Source organism: Maniola hyperantus, chromosome 9 (genome assembly GCF_902806685.2).
Source record: "Maniola hyperantus chromosome 9, iAphHyp1.2, whole genome shotgun sequence".
Lineage (NCBI taxonomy): Eukaryota > Metazoa > Arthropoda > Insecta > Lepidoptera > Nymphalidae > Maniola > Maniola hyperantus.
In genome coordinates this window covers 4,681,235-4,696,463 of record NC_048544.1, presented here as the reverse complement: position 1 = coordinate 4,696,463, position 15,229 = coordinate 4,681,235, and the positions used below count along the sequence as shown (strand labels likewise).

The 15,229-nt window shown below is 36.5% G+C and overlaps 2 protein-coding genes across 6 annotated transcripts in view; both read left to right on the top strand.

Moving 5' to 3' along the window:
• LOC117985634 (uncharacterized) overlaps window positions 1-15,229 on the top strand; it is a 221,140-nt gene that overhangs the window by 16,327 nt on the left and 189,584 nt on the right. For 2 of the 5 annotated variants that reach the window (XR_011237097.1, XR_011237096.1), the window contains exons 8-9: window positions 833-909; window positions 2,059-3,245. Coding sequence is in view for 2 of the 5 variants with exons in the window: in XM_034972409.2 (XP_034828300.1) it covers window positions 833-909; window positions 2,059-2,082 (101 nt within the window). In the remaining 3 variants the exon portion in view is untranslated. Of the gene's footprint in view, window positions 1-832; window positions 910-2,058; window positions 8,821-15,229 lie in introns of those variants that run through there. The other 3 variants (XM_034972409.2, XM_034972408.2, XR_011237098.1) reach the window with 2 other exon arrangements.
• LOC117985633 (fatty acyl-CoA reductase wat-like) overlaps window positions 13,466-15,229 on the top strand; it is a 41,605-nt gene continuing 39,841 nt past the window's right edge. The window contains exon 1 of the mRNA XM_034972407.2: window positions 13,466-13,605. The gene's annotated coding sequence lies outside the window, so the exon portion shown is untranslated. The remainder of the gene's footprint in view (window positions 13,606-15,229) is intronic.

The window sequence follows — 15,229 nt, the reverse complement described above, 5'->3', positions numbered from 1 at the left end:
GAACCGCCAATGCGTTGTAGCCTTTCAGGAATTTGTTGATCCGCCCCTTGAATAACCCCATGTTGAAATCTAGTGAGAAAGTTGAAATTTCATAATAAAATACTAAAATAAACTTTCAAACAGACCTTAATTATATTAGAGTCAAGGTTCAGAATCGTATGTATTGTATAGCTGTCTATACTTAGTTATCCTACGTGGTTTGTCGGTGGCGATAGTGTCTGCTCGGCATTCATTCGTGTCTCGACTCTCGATATTGGTTCAACTTCGAATTTAGACTCCACCGCGATACAAATATGGTTGCAAATCGCAATCGGTCGCCGGATACGACCAATACCTATAGTGTTTCGCCTGATATATAGTTTTTGCTTTGGCCGATATTGACGCAGTATATCGATCCAATAATTATACATGGTGTAACCAGAACGCTAGCAAAAACTTAGCGTTATTGTTATACTACCTAAACACAATACCAATAACCATTTGCCTCGTTTTGTACTTTTACTGATTTAGAATTTTTCAAACCCGCAATGTATAGCGTGCAAAACTTGGGTCAATGCCCCGCCTACGACGCGGCATTGACTCCGAGTAACCTACCTTCCCAACGTTCTCTCTTCTACTAAACCTCTAGCGTCAGTCAGATATTTTATTTGCAATTTATCGTAAACTTTTACAAAATTATGGGATTTTTAATAGTTTTTTTTGTGATATCATATCAGTAATCAGCATTACTATCACCTGTCTTCGTTTTTACCAGCGTTCTGGTTACATCCCGTATACGTTTTGAATCGCTCACTCCTAACCAGTGCCCAAAATAATCTGCAATTTGTTTTAGGGCAGAATATGAAGCGGCCTTTTTACTACAGTGAGGGCGCACACTATAACACGCCTCAGCTGTTGCAGAGATATGAGGTAAAACTGTAAGCCAAGCGTCCACTAGCAATGAAACTTGCAGAAGATAGCTCTGGCAAGACAGCTGTACTGGGTAAACATTCACAGCCAGTCATTGTCTGAAAGTTTTGCCATTAGAAAGTAACTTCTGCAAGTTTTAATGCTAGAGCGGACGTTTTGATAGATTTTCTTATTATTTTTGTATTGACAGTTAAGTTTTTGCAAGTGTCCACTAGCAATAAAATTTGCAGAAGTCAGCTTTGTCAAGTCACTTGCACTGTGTTAACACACTTATCAAGTCATTTCTGCAAGTCTTAGTTGCGAAATTTTGCAGAAGTTGACTTGACAATGATAGATGATTTTTGTGTTTCGTTGCTAGTTAACTTGGCTTAATGGATTAAGGCTGTGTTATACACATGCAAAATTATTTTTTGTGTATCCGATTAGAAAATACCTACGACCTCGTCCGTCGTAATCCGCAATGTTAGAGCTAGTGCGCACCGCGGTGCGGCGAGTGCGTTCTAAAATCCGTAAATTTGAATTTAAATCTATCAAAATCCGGTGCGAAATTAATTTCGTGGTGCGCGCGCTTCTATGTTCACAGATTTTGCGGGGAAAAATCACGGAAATTTTCCGTGGTGCGCGCTGGCTCTTATTCCGTTATTTTCCTATGTGTGACATTGTAATCCGCAATGTGACCTTATTCACCTATATGTAACAATTGGTAATCCGCAATGTAATTCCGTCATTTTCCTATGTGTAACATCGGTAATCCACAATGTTATTCCGTTATTTTTCTATGTGTAACATTGGTAATCTGCAATGTTATTTCGTTATTTTTCTATGTGTAACATTGGTAATCTGCAATGTTATTTCGTTATTTTTCTATGTGAAACATTGGTAATCTGCAATGTTATTCCGTTATTTTCCTGTGTGTAACATTGTTAATTCGCAATGTTACGTTGTTTTCCTGTGTGTAACATTGGAAATCCGTAATGTTATTCCTCTAATTTTGTATTGTTACAATGGTAATCCTCAATGTTTTGCTGTATTTTTCCTGTGCAAAAAACCTTTTAATATCCTACAAAATGTAAAACACTGATGTAGACATCTTGCTAGAGCAAGTAATTTAGTATACTATAAATGAAAACATAAATATTTTATTTTCAGGACCTATCCAGAATTCTACAGTGATGAAAGACATTCCAAAGTTATTAAATACAAATATATTATTTTATATAAAAAATAAATACTTACTAAAATCTTATTTCTCTAAGCGACGATAATCTCTTGGTGATTTACTTCTTTTTTTTTAAATTTGTTTTAATGTAAAACTGTAAATATTTCTTATCTGTACTCTATATTGTAAAATTATATTGAGTCTGTTCGGCATGGCGGCAATTTGGACTTTGACAAATACAGATTATAATTTTATATTAAGATATTAGTTTTAAAAGGTGTCAAAATTCAGATTATTACGAGATTAGTAACTAACAATCAACCCTGGTAACGGGCCGCCTTGTTTTGGAGCACGGTCGTAGGTGTCAAAAGGTGCGTGAACCAACCACCTACATCAATATCTAATATGTAGTCAGTGCCACTACTCGTATGTGACACATGTCTTTTTCAAATACAATTGTGTAAGCCCCGCAAATTGCTATTCCGCTGGACCCATGTCTCATTAACATCGAAATTACGTCATTTTCACGTAATTTGACGTATACTGAAGTAAAAATATATACCGTCAGATCGAAACTTCAGTCTAGTTCTGACGTCACTAAAATGGGCCACGCGCATTAGCAATTTGCGGGAAGTTTGTCTGTTCTGGAGTTTTTATCTGGATATGTGCTCTGTAGGCATACTTTTCGGGTCAAGTGACCAAGTGAACACCGTCTAGCCGCGCCTCTGTTCTCAGCCTGGTTGCGCCTTACGGTAACCTGACCCTAATAGGGCCCTAACGCACGATGCTTCTAGTATCAGTGATCGGCGATTTTGCGACTGTATCGATGTTGCATCGCCTTTTGACGATTTTCTGCGTTCGATCGCTGTATTGAAATCGCACGTTTCAGATATCTGCATCGCGTGTTGACAACTTTCTGCGTTCGATCGCCGTAATGAATTGAAATCCTAATAATATTATAAATGTGAAAGTGGATGTTTGGATGTTTGTTACTCAATCACGCAAAACGGCTGAACGGATTCGGATGAAATTTGGAATGGAGATAGATTGTACCCTGGTTTATACTGACTACTTTTTATCCCGGAAAATCAAAGAGTTCCCGCGGGATTTTGAAAAATGTAAATCCACGCGGACGAAGTCGCGGGCATCAGTTAGTCTAAATATATAAAAGGAAAAGGTGACTGATTGACTGACTGACTGACTGACTGACTGACTGACTAACTGATCTATCAACACACAGCTCAAACTACTGGACGGATCGGGCTGAAATTTGGCATGCAGATAGCTATTATAACGTAGGCATCCGCTTAGAAAGGATTTTTGAATATTCAACCCCTAAGGGGGTGGAATAGGGGTTTGAAATTTGTGTAGTCCACGCGGACGAAGTCTCGGGTATGAGCTAGTAATAAAATGGACTTGATCGCTGCAACTTCGGACTGCGGAGATTGTATGTGTGCGGAGTGGAGCGTTCAGTCGTGACATCGAGCTGCCGAAAAGCAACTAAATCGCCGATCGCTGTGCTAAAAGCATCGTGTCTGCATTGGCCCTTATGTATTTTATTAAGAGCCCGCTTTATCGTAGCGACAACTCGTTGGTGGGTGGAGCCTAAAATTATGCTGTTTCCATAGATGTGTTTCTGTCACCTGTGGAACTATTATACCAGCACTATTTTAGGCTCCACCTGCCAACGAGTTGTCGCTTCGTTGAAGCGGGCTCTTAAGTTAGGTTTGGTTATTAGTTACTGATTTCTAATTTCAAAATAGATATTAGATATTAAAAACAAAGTATAAAGAAATATAGAATAGATGCTAAGTCTGTGCAATATTGTGTCACCAAAAATTAAGGACTCTTTTAAAGATTAACTTTTAAATGAACTAAATATTTTTTATTAAAAAAAAATAACTAAGTATATTGCACAGACTAAACTCGTACTTGTTGCCTGTATTTTTTTCAGATTTTATTCCTTTGCCTTGCAAATAGCTATTTATTTTTTCTTAAAGTTGAGCGTCCACTGACTTAGTAGCAGTAATTTATGTATAATGTTGATATCTGAATAAGAGGAAAACTGGAACATACTTCTTTGATAAGATTAAAGATTTGTTACTTTATTAATAACTAGTTGATCCTCCCGGCTTCGCTTGGGTAAAATTTGATATAGCTTTCTAATAGTGAAAGAATTATTCAATTCGGTTCAGTAGTTTCACAGTTTATCGATTTCAAACAAACATATCTTTCCTCTTTTTAATGTTAGTATAAACTACATAGATAGCTTATTCGGATATGCTGACTGAATTGCGCTTTTGCGTGCAATATAAATAATTATGCAAAACAACAACAGCTACGTATGTGTGTATATGACAACAGTTTAGTTCCAAAACCTTCAACTCCATGTCTTACCAACGTTGATATTATTCGAGTGTTGAAAACCTTCCGCATTATAGTAAACTGGATCTTAACTGCCTTGTTTTAAAGTTCAAGTTTGTCTACACATCTACAGCCAGCGCTCCAAGCGGAAACGTTGCGAAATTAAAGTCGGTGGCATTGAATTTTGACTTCAATTCAAGGCTCTTTAGGTCAATTTTACTTTGACGGTATTGTGTTTCGACTCTCGAGTTGTAGCAACGTTTGGTGAGACGTAAAATCTTATACTAATCGTACTGATACTATCTAGTCGGTAGACGCTCTCACCGATAGTTTTCGGTTACTACATAGAATCAGTCTATATTTATTATTAATAATATATCTTTTGATTCGCGGTGAATTTGGGATCTTAATTTTTATATGTTACTTTTTATATTAAAACAGTTACGTGATTTATGTCTATGTTATAATCCAAAGCCGAAATGCCGGCATATCGCCATTGGTCTAGGCAATCTTCATAAATGAAATCCGTAGCTTTAGTTTTAGGTCTACGTAATTAATTATCACCTACATCATCTTACAATTATTTCAACAGTTGACAATCCGAAAGAATTTTGAATCCATACTAATATTATAAATGCGAAAGTGTGTCTGACTGTCTGTGTGTCTGCTAGCTTTTCACGGCCCAACGGTTTAACCGATTTTGATGAAATTTGGTACAGATGTAGCTTACATCCCGGGGAAGGACATAGACTTTTTATCCCGGGAAATTAAAGAGTTCCCACGGTATTTTTCAAAAACCCAAACCCACGCGGACGAAGTCGCGGGCATCATCTAGTAAGTAAATGTTTTGAGTTTGAAAAGTCCAGAGCGCTTGGTCCAAAGCCAGAACTTCTGCTTTGGCGTAGCGAGTTTTCAGGCCAACCTAGAAGTGCCTTAATTTGCAGTCCAAGGTCAAAATCTTGAACTATGTACAGTTGAGTTTGTTTAGACTTTGAATAAAGCTATATTTTTGTGAAAATTTTACTTGTTAACGACATAAAATATTACAATATATAAATATCCAAGTATCTTTGTGTTTAAAACGAAAATTAAGTTAATATAGGCAGTTCTGAGGATTGCCTAGCTAGGCCAATCGCGATGTGCCGGCATTTCGGCTTTAGGTTATAGCATCTATATAAATCTGTCTCGTTTCAACTGAGTCTTCGAAAAAGTCAAAGTACGTTCTATAGATCTCAACCGCCTCGACGCTCTAGTCTTGGTATTATGAGTAATACACCTTAAAATCTCTCATCTCTTGCGTCGCGTGACGTTCCGATATTTGCGGCCCTATGTAGTGAGTGAAGACCTTCGTAATTTCGTTATGTTTATAATATCAATTTATAGTATAGTTTCGTTTTTTTATATCTCAATTCTATTTATACGTGGAACCTTATAGTTACCATTAATTTCGATATATGCGCAATCTTTCAACTTCATCATTTTCGATACAGCAAAAGATGGAAAGAAATAGCTGTTAGTAGTAAATAGAGTATACCTAGGTTCCATTTATTTCTGCAATAGTTAAGTGGAGGTTTACAGTGCTGTGTCGATTTTGATAGAACTGCTATGGAGGAGGATAAAATGTTTAGGAAAGTGATATTTTATCGAATTTACTTGGCAATTATTAACGAAGGCGTAGTCTAAGACGTATTTTTCTTTGTTTTTGTCACAATCAATGTTTTGTTAATTTCGATATTATATAGAATAAATTCTTGCCAAAGTTTTCTAACTAAATTGCATGATAAAGCTAAGCGCATATCACAGCGGTCGGTATCGCAACGCAAAGCACCGCTTATTGGTCTCGTGCATTTTGTACGAGCCCGAGTGAGAAAACAGTACATCTAACCTTGCATATGTGTGTGTGTTATGGAAGATCTAATGCGAATTTTATCAATTGAATGCCGTTGTGGTGCGGATCGCGTAAATGTGCGTGAGCCTTAGTAAAAAGTCTTGCAATTTCGATAAAATTGTCGATTATTTATTATACGTCACTCCAAAAAGATTATGGAGGGATAATTTTAATTAATTTCGTTTTTTATGATGCGGCAAATTTAAAAATATGTAAATAAAAATAAAATACTTTCATAAAAGTGGATCTTAAACTATTGGATTTCGTACTGCCTATATTTAGCGAAGTGCATTGTGCTGGTTTGGCGCGAATAAAAGCCAATTTTTTCGGGAATATGAACTAAGGAAGAAGACTTTCCTTCTTAAGACTATTTGGAGTTATCGTATATTAAAATCGGGTATTATTTTTGAACTATATTTTAGTCATTATAGAATCTTATCGAAAATAACTTTTTTTTAATATTAAATGTTTTTTTTGGTGCTCTAAGTGTATTGTACCTTATATTTTTCCGAATTTTTGTGCATTTTTTTCGTTGTAGGTGTAAAAACCGTAACTGTAATATTCGAGTACAATTTTATGGGAAATTTTTTGCGCACATGTGTAGATAAAACGCTAGCGGTTTTTTTTCGAAAAATTTTGTTAGTATAAAAATTATTTACCGTAATTTATAAGATACTATTAGAAACGCGGGATGGTAGATATTTTGAAACGGAGCGTGCACATTTTTGTTATACTTATTATTTAGTTGTTTTTTTTTGGAATCTTTCGTATCAAAATTGTGATTAAATGTAAAAAAATCGATATTTATATTATGAGAGATGAAAAAAAGGTTTATATTTTATAAATGTGCGCTCTTATTAGACCAAAGCTGTGAATTATTGTAAAGATTGTTTAAGAAAAAAAAATTTCGAAAACGTAGTTTTTATTAAGTATCATTTTGAATGTTTGTTTAAAAATTTAATGTAATATGATGAAACTTTACGAACCTACTTAACTTTATGTAAAATAATATTTTATAAACATTTTTTTAAAGATTTGTGAAATTTTGTTCTATAATAAAAAATTTGCCAGCATTATTTTTTGCGCATCAAATATTTTTTGTAATTATGGTTTAAAGAGTCAAACTACGTTTTTGAATCAATGTAAAAGTGTTTTCATGAACATTCCAAAAATATATTTTATTTTAAAATGAATAACTTAAAAAATAACTTAAAAATGTGTACTTACAATTTTTCCTGTTTTAAATCAAATCCAAAAAATTGTTAATGTCATAAAATAGACAGTTTTCAATTTCAATTCTAGGATGAGATGCTAATATCTACATGAGATACTAACTAATCTGTTAGTATTTTTCATTAGGGTACGTTTCGACTGAAGCGGAGACGAGCCAAGATGAGCGGAACGGAGATGTGTGTTTTTCTAGCCATTAGATTATGAAGACTTTATGGCCATTTCTCCATACAAGCAGATTTCGCCGTTTTTTTCATAGATTTCTGCCTCTAGAGCAATGATTTTTTTCCAAAACATAATCACTAAAAGAAGTATGACAGTCCAAAAACCCGGGAAAAACGTTTTTATCGCCACTTTCAGACGACTATCACACTAAGTTTTTAACAAAAAGAAAATAATAGACGCATAGATATAATTTTCCTGTAAATTTTTGATAAGAATTTTTGAGATCTGTCTAGTTTGAAGAAGAAAACTGGAATACGAAACTTCTTTTGATCTAAGGTTTTTGTAGGTAAAATCAGCCTGCAGTTGTCCCTTTCGCTCGCTTGGCCAGGCGCAACGCGACTGCAATAGTTTCTTCAAATACCTATTTTTCAAATTCCTTGGGACTAGAGTCTTAGGAAGAATCATCACATCATCTAGTAATAACCTGATTGGTCTATTAAACTTGCCTCAATGAGACGTGTTCAATAGATCTATCAGGTTATTGTTAGAAAACGTGATAATTTTATTCTCTTGTCTTTCAGGTTTCAACAATCTGATTGGTCACACATCTCCACTCTCGCTTTGCCTCGGTAGGTATTTCATTATTTTTATGCCTGCCCCAGATGCTTGTCACAAACAGCAAACAGCAAGCGTGTGGACGGGTGTTTGCGTATATGCTTGTCAACGCTTTGTGCGTTCCGATTGACAAGCAAGCCATCTGTGATGTTTGCCGATGCTGTTTGTTGTTTACCACAAGGGTGAAGCGCCGGCATTCTGTTTATAAAATTTTACTTAAGGGCTTATTCCACCTTCCTAAATCCTACGTCCTGAATGTTAGTTAGGTAACTATTCCATTTAGGACGTAGGATTTAGGAAGGTGGAATATGCCCTTTACTTCTTTTTTATACACGTATCTATTCTTAAAAAAAATTAAACTGTGTTTTTGGAATATTCATAGTAAATCGCAATTTTAGTCGTTAAGAAAAAATGTTAATTGGTAGATACAACATTTTGTTTATATATTTTTTACAGCAGTGGCCATTTCAAATAAAATAAGTGGAAATTTTTTATTGTTTCATTTTATAATTACCTACGTAGGTACTACGGCATCCTTGAGGCTGAGTAGCAAGTAATTAGAGGGAAAGTGCTCCAGGACTTTAACTATAGGTACCCATGCGAAAAATCATGTCACTCCGTTGCTCCGTTGCGACGTGATTGAAGGGTGTCAGAAACACACTCGCATATGGCGGCGCCATAGATAAAAGAAACTTCTCTAATCTGTGGGCGGCGGTAATCACTTCAACATCAACAAAACTGGTTGGGACGGGAATCGGCATGATTTTCGTCTTTCTAAAGTTCGATGTGTCCTACCCAACATTTCCTACCTGCCTGCCTGCTTAGAATCATCAGATACTAGTACCATCATAATCATCAGGTACCTAGTGAACTAAGTACATTTTCTTTTTAACCTGTGACAAAGCAATGAAGGTAAATCACTTAGGTATATCTACCTACCTGCTTACATAGTTGAAGTTTAACCAACGCAAGCCACAACATACAATAGAATATGGATTTATTATAATTAAGGTCCAGTTGCAGTTCAGGCAGTTAAAGTTAGGTATGTACAGTATGCGGCAGAAAATATTGTACATCGGCCTTGAATGACATTTCGGCTTCGTAGAGGGTTATCATATCTACAACCGCGCGCTAGTTAAAAATAAAAATTAATTTCCACATAGGTACGTACCTACCTACCTATCCCGAAAGATCTTCACTTGAGAACGATTCGACGGATTGGGCAATTGGGCATATTTTTGTTGTGTTCGTATCGTATTATTTTGTGGACAAGATTTGCGAATTTTTTTGAAAAATCCACCAGAAAAGTCGGAAACTTTGGTAGTAGATTATTACCTATTTAAGAGTTTGGTAAGTAGGTAAGTATATAGTATATCTTAATAATTTAATTTTAGAATGTTTTTACCATGTCCTTCTATGTTTTATCATGTGCTTCTTTATTTTGCATTTTTAGGGTTCCGCACCTCAAAACGAAAAATGGAACCCTTATAGGATCACTTTGTTGTCTGTCTGTCTGTCTGTCTGTCTGTCGGTCTGTCAAGAAACCTACAGTACGTGCAATCCCGTTGACCTAGAATCATGAAATTTGGCAGGTAGGTACTTATTAGGTAGGTCTTATAGCAGACATTCGGGGAAAAATCTGAAAACCGTGAATTTGTGGTTACATCACACAAAAAAAATTAAATTGTGGTCATGAACTTAATTAGTATTTTCAATTTTCTAAGTAAGATAATTATATCAAGTGGGGTAATGAAAGGTCTTCACTTGTGCATTCTAAAACAGATTTTTATTTATTTTTATGCATCATAATTTTTGAATTATCGTGCAAAATGTCGAAAAAATACGACTGTAGTACGGAACCTTCGTTGCGCGAGCCTGACTCGCACTTGGCAGGTTTTTTTTATTTTCATCTTCTTAATTTAAAAACACGCTCTTTCAGTACGTACCTACCTACCTTTATTGAGATTTATTAGTTTATTTATTTAATAATTATTCATTTAGATACTTTTGGTGGCTATTTTACTTGCTGTTGTCTGCATGTTTTTATTAAGTACTTGCTTACCTATTATACCTACTTAAGTATTTTTAATTTAAAGTGTAGTCCTCACATTTTTGGTAGGTAACAATCTGTTGCAACTGTCCCCTGCAACTATCATACCCTCGCAGGTTAGCCCGCCTTAAAGACTGCATCGTGACTTAAGTACCTACTTACCTACGCCCTTCGACCGGCGAGATTGTAGTCAATGGCTAACTGATAATAAATGAAATTAATAAAAAAAAAGGTTCTTGATACGTATAAGTGTCTACGTGTGGACTTAAAATCTTTTGAATGTCTGATAAAAATACCTAGTAGGTAGTACTTATAATTCAAGATTTTCTAGAAAATATACCTAAATATCAAGGACGAGAGCCTTAAACATTCTATGAACTAAAATCAGGAAAACATATATTTAACAATTTATTTTGAGGGTTCCGTAGGCGAATGGTTTTTGAAGTCTAACACTTGAGAAGCCTTTTTGCTATTTAATTTATAAGTCTATTGCGTCTGTTTTTTTTAAATTCACACCATAATAACACCACAAGCGCTGATCTCTACTAATAGGCACAAGATACAAGTAAGTACCTACAAGTACGCGACAGGTCGTGATAGCAATCGGGGAGGGAACGCCCCGCACACCCGTACACCGTACAGCCCCCGCGATACCCCGGTGCGGGTAAGCGTGCGTAATGTGCGGGTGTGCACTGTGCAGGGCGTCCCCCCGCCTCATACCCCGATTACCATCTCAACCTGTCGCGGACTATATCTACGCTGGATTTGCTGATGCTGACCTGCTTTGAAGCTATTATGGTCATTTTGGCGCTGATTGTAGCAGTGAGCGTCATCTTTGCCTGAAAGTTGTTAACTGTAGACACGGCCGAAGTCTTCCACCAGACCTGACTAAAGTGATCTAAATCACCTTTAGTCTGTACCCGTAGTACAAGATTTTACGTCTTACCAAACGTTGCTAGATTTCGAGAGTCGAAACACAATAACATCAAAGTAAAATGGACCTAAAGAGCCTTGAATTAAAGTCAAATATTCAGTGCCACTGATTTTAATTTCGCAATGTTTCCGCTTGGAGCGCTGGCTGTAGAAGTGTAGACAAACTTGAGCTTTAAAACAAGGCATTTAAGATCCAGTTTACTGTAACGCGGAAGTATTTCGACTCTCGACTTTGGTTTGGTTTGGTGAGACGTAAAATCTTGTACTACGGGTACTGGTCTGACGTCGTGGTTTGAAGGGGATGGGATCTAACCTAACCGTTCCGAGTCGGAGTGCCCCAAGTCCCGAGCTCGCTTCGCTCGCTCTTGATGGTGGGAGCGGGGGGGGGGAGGAAAGAGACCCCCCATTATAGTAAGCGGTCTCTTCCGTCGGCCCGGTCGACATATAAATGATTTGGTGAATTCTTAAAGTATTTATCAAACAGTTCATTTTATCAAACAATTCATTTTATCAAAAAAAAGTACGATACCTATGTTGTTTTTTACTAATTAACACGATTAAGTAATCAATTGTTTGTCAAATGATATTTTATGAAATAACAATTTGTCTGGTAATTTGTTTTATTAAGTGAATTAATTGTAGAAACATAAGTTTTATAACAATCATAAAATGATTCATAATTTTGCCAGAATTTGTTTGGGGAATGAAACTTTGTTATTTGTCAATTGATCGGACACCGTGATTTAGATTTATTTCGAAATTGCCCTCGTCAGGAATCGAACATATGGATCTTATAATATACTTACTTAGATTTTTTTGTTACTAGCGCTTGGCTGCAATCAGACCTGGTAGCAAGTGCTGATGCAGCCTAAGATGGAGCGCGCTTGCCTAGAAGATGCCTATTCATGCTCTATGACTCTATATGTTTATAAGAAAACTTAGAGTCAATCACTGGGCGATGGAGAGAGCTATGATGATGATGATGGAGTCCTATTCCTTCGTGGAACTTACGGCTGCAGCAGTTGTTTTCCATGTCTCCCTCCCTATCGGAAAATTTTAAGTGCGGACACCAGTCCAGAGTTAAGAAAGTCTCCCTACCTTGGCTGCTGCTTTGACATGGTTCTCACGAGAGTTTTTAAAGTCTGCTTCAACGTACCACCTCCAAGAGTTGTTTGGTCGACCGTCTCCTTCGACTGGCAGGTTGCCTTTAAAATGCCATTTGAGCATCGTTTCCTTACTCTTTTCGCAAAATATGCCCGACCCAACGCCATCGCCTCAGAGCCTTCCCCTTCCTTTCTTCGAGAGAACTTTGTGTACCGGAAGTTGCTCGCATTTGTCACCCAAGTCTTCATTTCTGATTGTGTTAGGCCAGAAAATGCGGAGAATGACCCTGAAGCACTTATTGAGGAAAATCTGAATTCTGTGGATAAGCGATTTAGTTGTTTTCTACGTTTCACCCCTCCGTATAAAAGGATTGAATTTACTAGCGATTCAAATAGAGAGAGCTTTGTACGCATCATAGGTATATTATGCTTGGAGTTAGAAGATCCGTGTAAGCGACATAGCTCAACGGGTTGCGAAGCTGAAGTGGCATTGGGAGGGTGGATAGACGTTGACGTCTCTTGGGTTGGGACTTGAGACGCCAACGACTATCGTCCCTAGTCTATGGGGATGGCACCTAGGTGCTAAAATTGCGATATCGCACCGAAAAACAAAGTATTGGCAGACTCTCAAGGTGGACAGACGACATCAAACGAGTCGCAGTGAGCAGCTGGATTCAGGCAACGCAATTCCGTGGCACGTGGAAGTCCCTACAAGAGACCTTTATCCAACAGTGGACGTCTATCGGTTGACGATTACGGCGAGGATTCGAACCCGGGGTTTTACCTCAGCACTCATCTCTGCGCAAGATGCGATCGAAGGGTTAAACTACGCATAGCGTCTTCGACATGGGTAGGAATCGTTCTACGAAAATGACGTATGGACGATCTCTAAAACCTGCCCTACAAGGAACTTTGCTTTTGTTTCAAGAGATACTTAATAATAATAAAAACTCTCTCTCTCTAAAAAGCTCTACTTACGCACGTAAATAATATGTTTTGATATTTACTGGTATTTTTCATTGTCATTGTTAATTCATGCATAGTTAATAAATTAACATGGTTTTCTGTTTAGTGTGTGATGGAAAGCGGGCGCGGGTAGACGTTCTGGAAATACCTATATAATATTTTTTCTGATATATTAATCGGCACGTATTATCAAGTCCGTATATTAAGTGGCGAGAATATTTAGGTGAGTTATTTTATTGAATTTTTTAATTATTAAGTATGTGTAAAAATATTTATTTAGGCAGCTAAGATAAATTAAATATTTATTTGTTTAATTTATAAATTAAATTACTTAATATATTATTTACACTAAAATAATTCACATCAGAGGTATAAAATATTAATATTAGGTAGGTATTTTGGAATTTATTATTTTTAAATATGTAACCCGTGCGAAATCATTATTTTTCGGGATAAAAAGTAGGTACCTACTTTATCCTATTCCGTCTCCGGGATTCAAGCTCTCTTGAGGCAAAAAGCAAGCTATGCCGCTTTAATAAAACGCATGCAGCAATTAATAAAACTCATTGAGTTATGTATAGGTATAGTTTTATACCCACGTAGCTGTACGTTAGTACATAATAATTCAATGATAAAACGTGCCAAATCTCAGCCCGATATTACAAGTAGTTTGAGCTGTGCTTTAATAGATCAGTCAGTCAGTCACCTTTTCCTTTTACATATTTAGATAAACAAAAGGAAAAGCTAACTGACTGACTGATCTATCAACGCACAGCTCAAAAACTACTGGACGGATCGGGCTGAAATTTGACATGCAGATAGCTATTATGACGTAGGTATCCGCTAAGAAATGATTTTTGTTAATTCAACCTAGGGGTTTGAAATTTGTGTACCTAGTCCACGTGGACGAAGTCGAGAGCATAAGCTAGTAATTTTATAGAATAGGCTTACCAAAAAATCAAAATTCGTACACTTGAGCCAACACGATCTAACGATCTCTTAGTATTATTTTCTTGAAAAACCAAATATTATTATTTTGATGACATATAAAACCGGTCAGCGCAAGTCGTACTCGCATAAGAAGGGTTCTGTACCATCGATCGTACAAGATATAACACGATGTATATTTTTTAATTAGCATGGCGGCTATTATACGGCATCTTAGTTTTTGATTATTTGTTGTTATAGCTGGATTGTTGATTTTCTATCTATGTTCATGAGATACAGCCCGTTGACAGGCAGCGGAGGGCTTTATAAAAGGGTCCCATAGCACCCTTCGGGTATGGAGTCCTAACAACTAAAGAATTGAAAACAAGAAGGTAGTTCTAGGCACATAAATGCTGCAAATTGTAAATCAGTACCCATATTATAAATTCGAAAGTATGTTTGTTGGTTGTTTTATTGGTCTGTTGGTTTGTCCTTCAATCACTTCACAACACGCGGAGCAACGGATCGACGTGATTTTTGCATGGGTATAGTTTAAGACCTGGAGACTATAGGAGATAGGCTACTTTTTTTTATACCAAAAAAGCAGAGTTCCAATGGGATTTTTAAAAACCTAAATCCACGTGGACGAAGTCGCGGGCATCAGCTAGTAGAACATAATATTATTCACGCAGAACAACTACATTTGTCTACTTAAATAGCCTGCTACAAAAATAATATAATTACAAAAAAATTACTTAGGTAAGTTAAGTACATACATAATATGTACGTCTACATCCTTAGTGATCATTAATGGGCATGCCGCATGACGATATCCATACTTAATATTTTAAATGCGAAAGTGTGTCTGTCTGTCTGTCTGTTAGTTTTTCACGGCCCAAGAGTTTAACCGATTTGGTTTT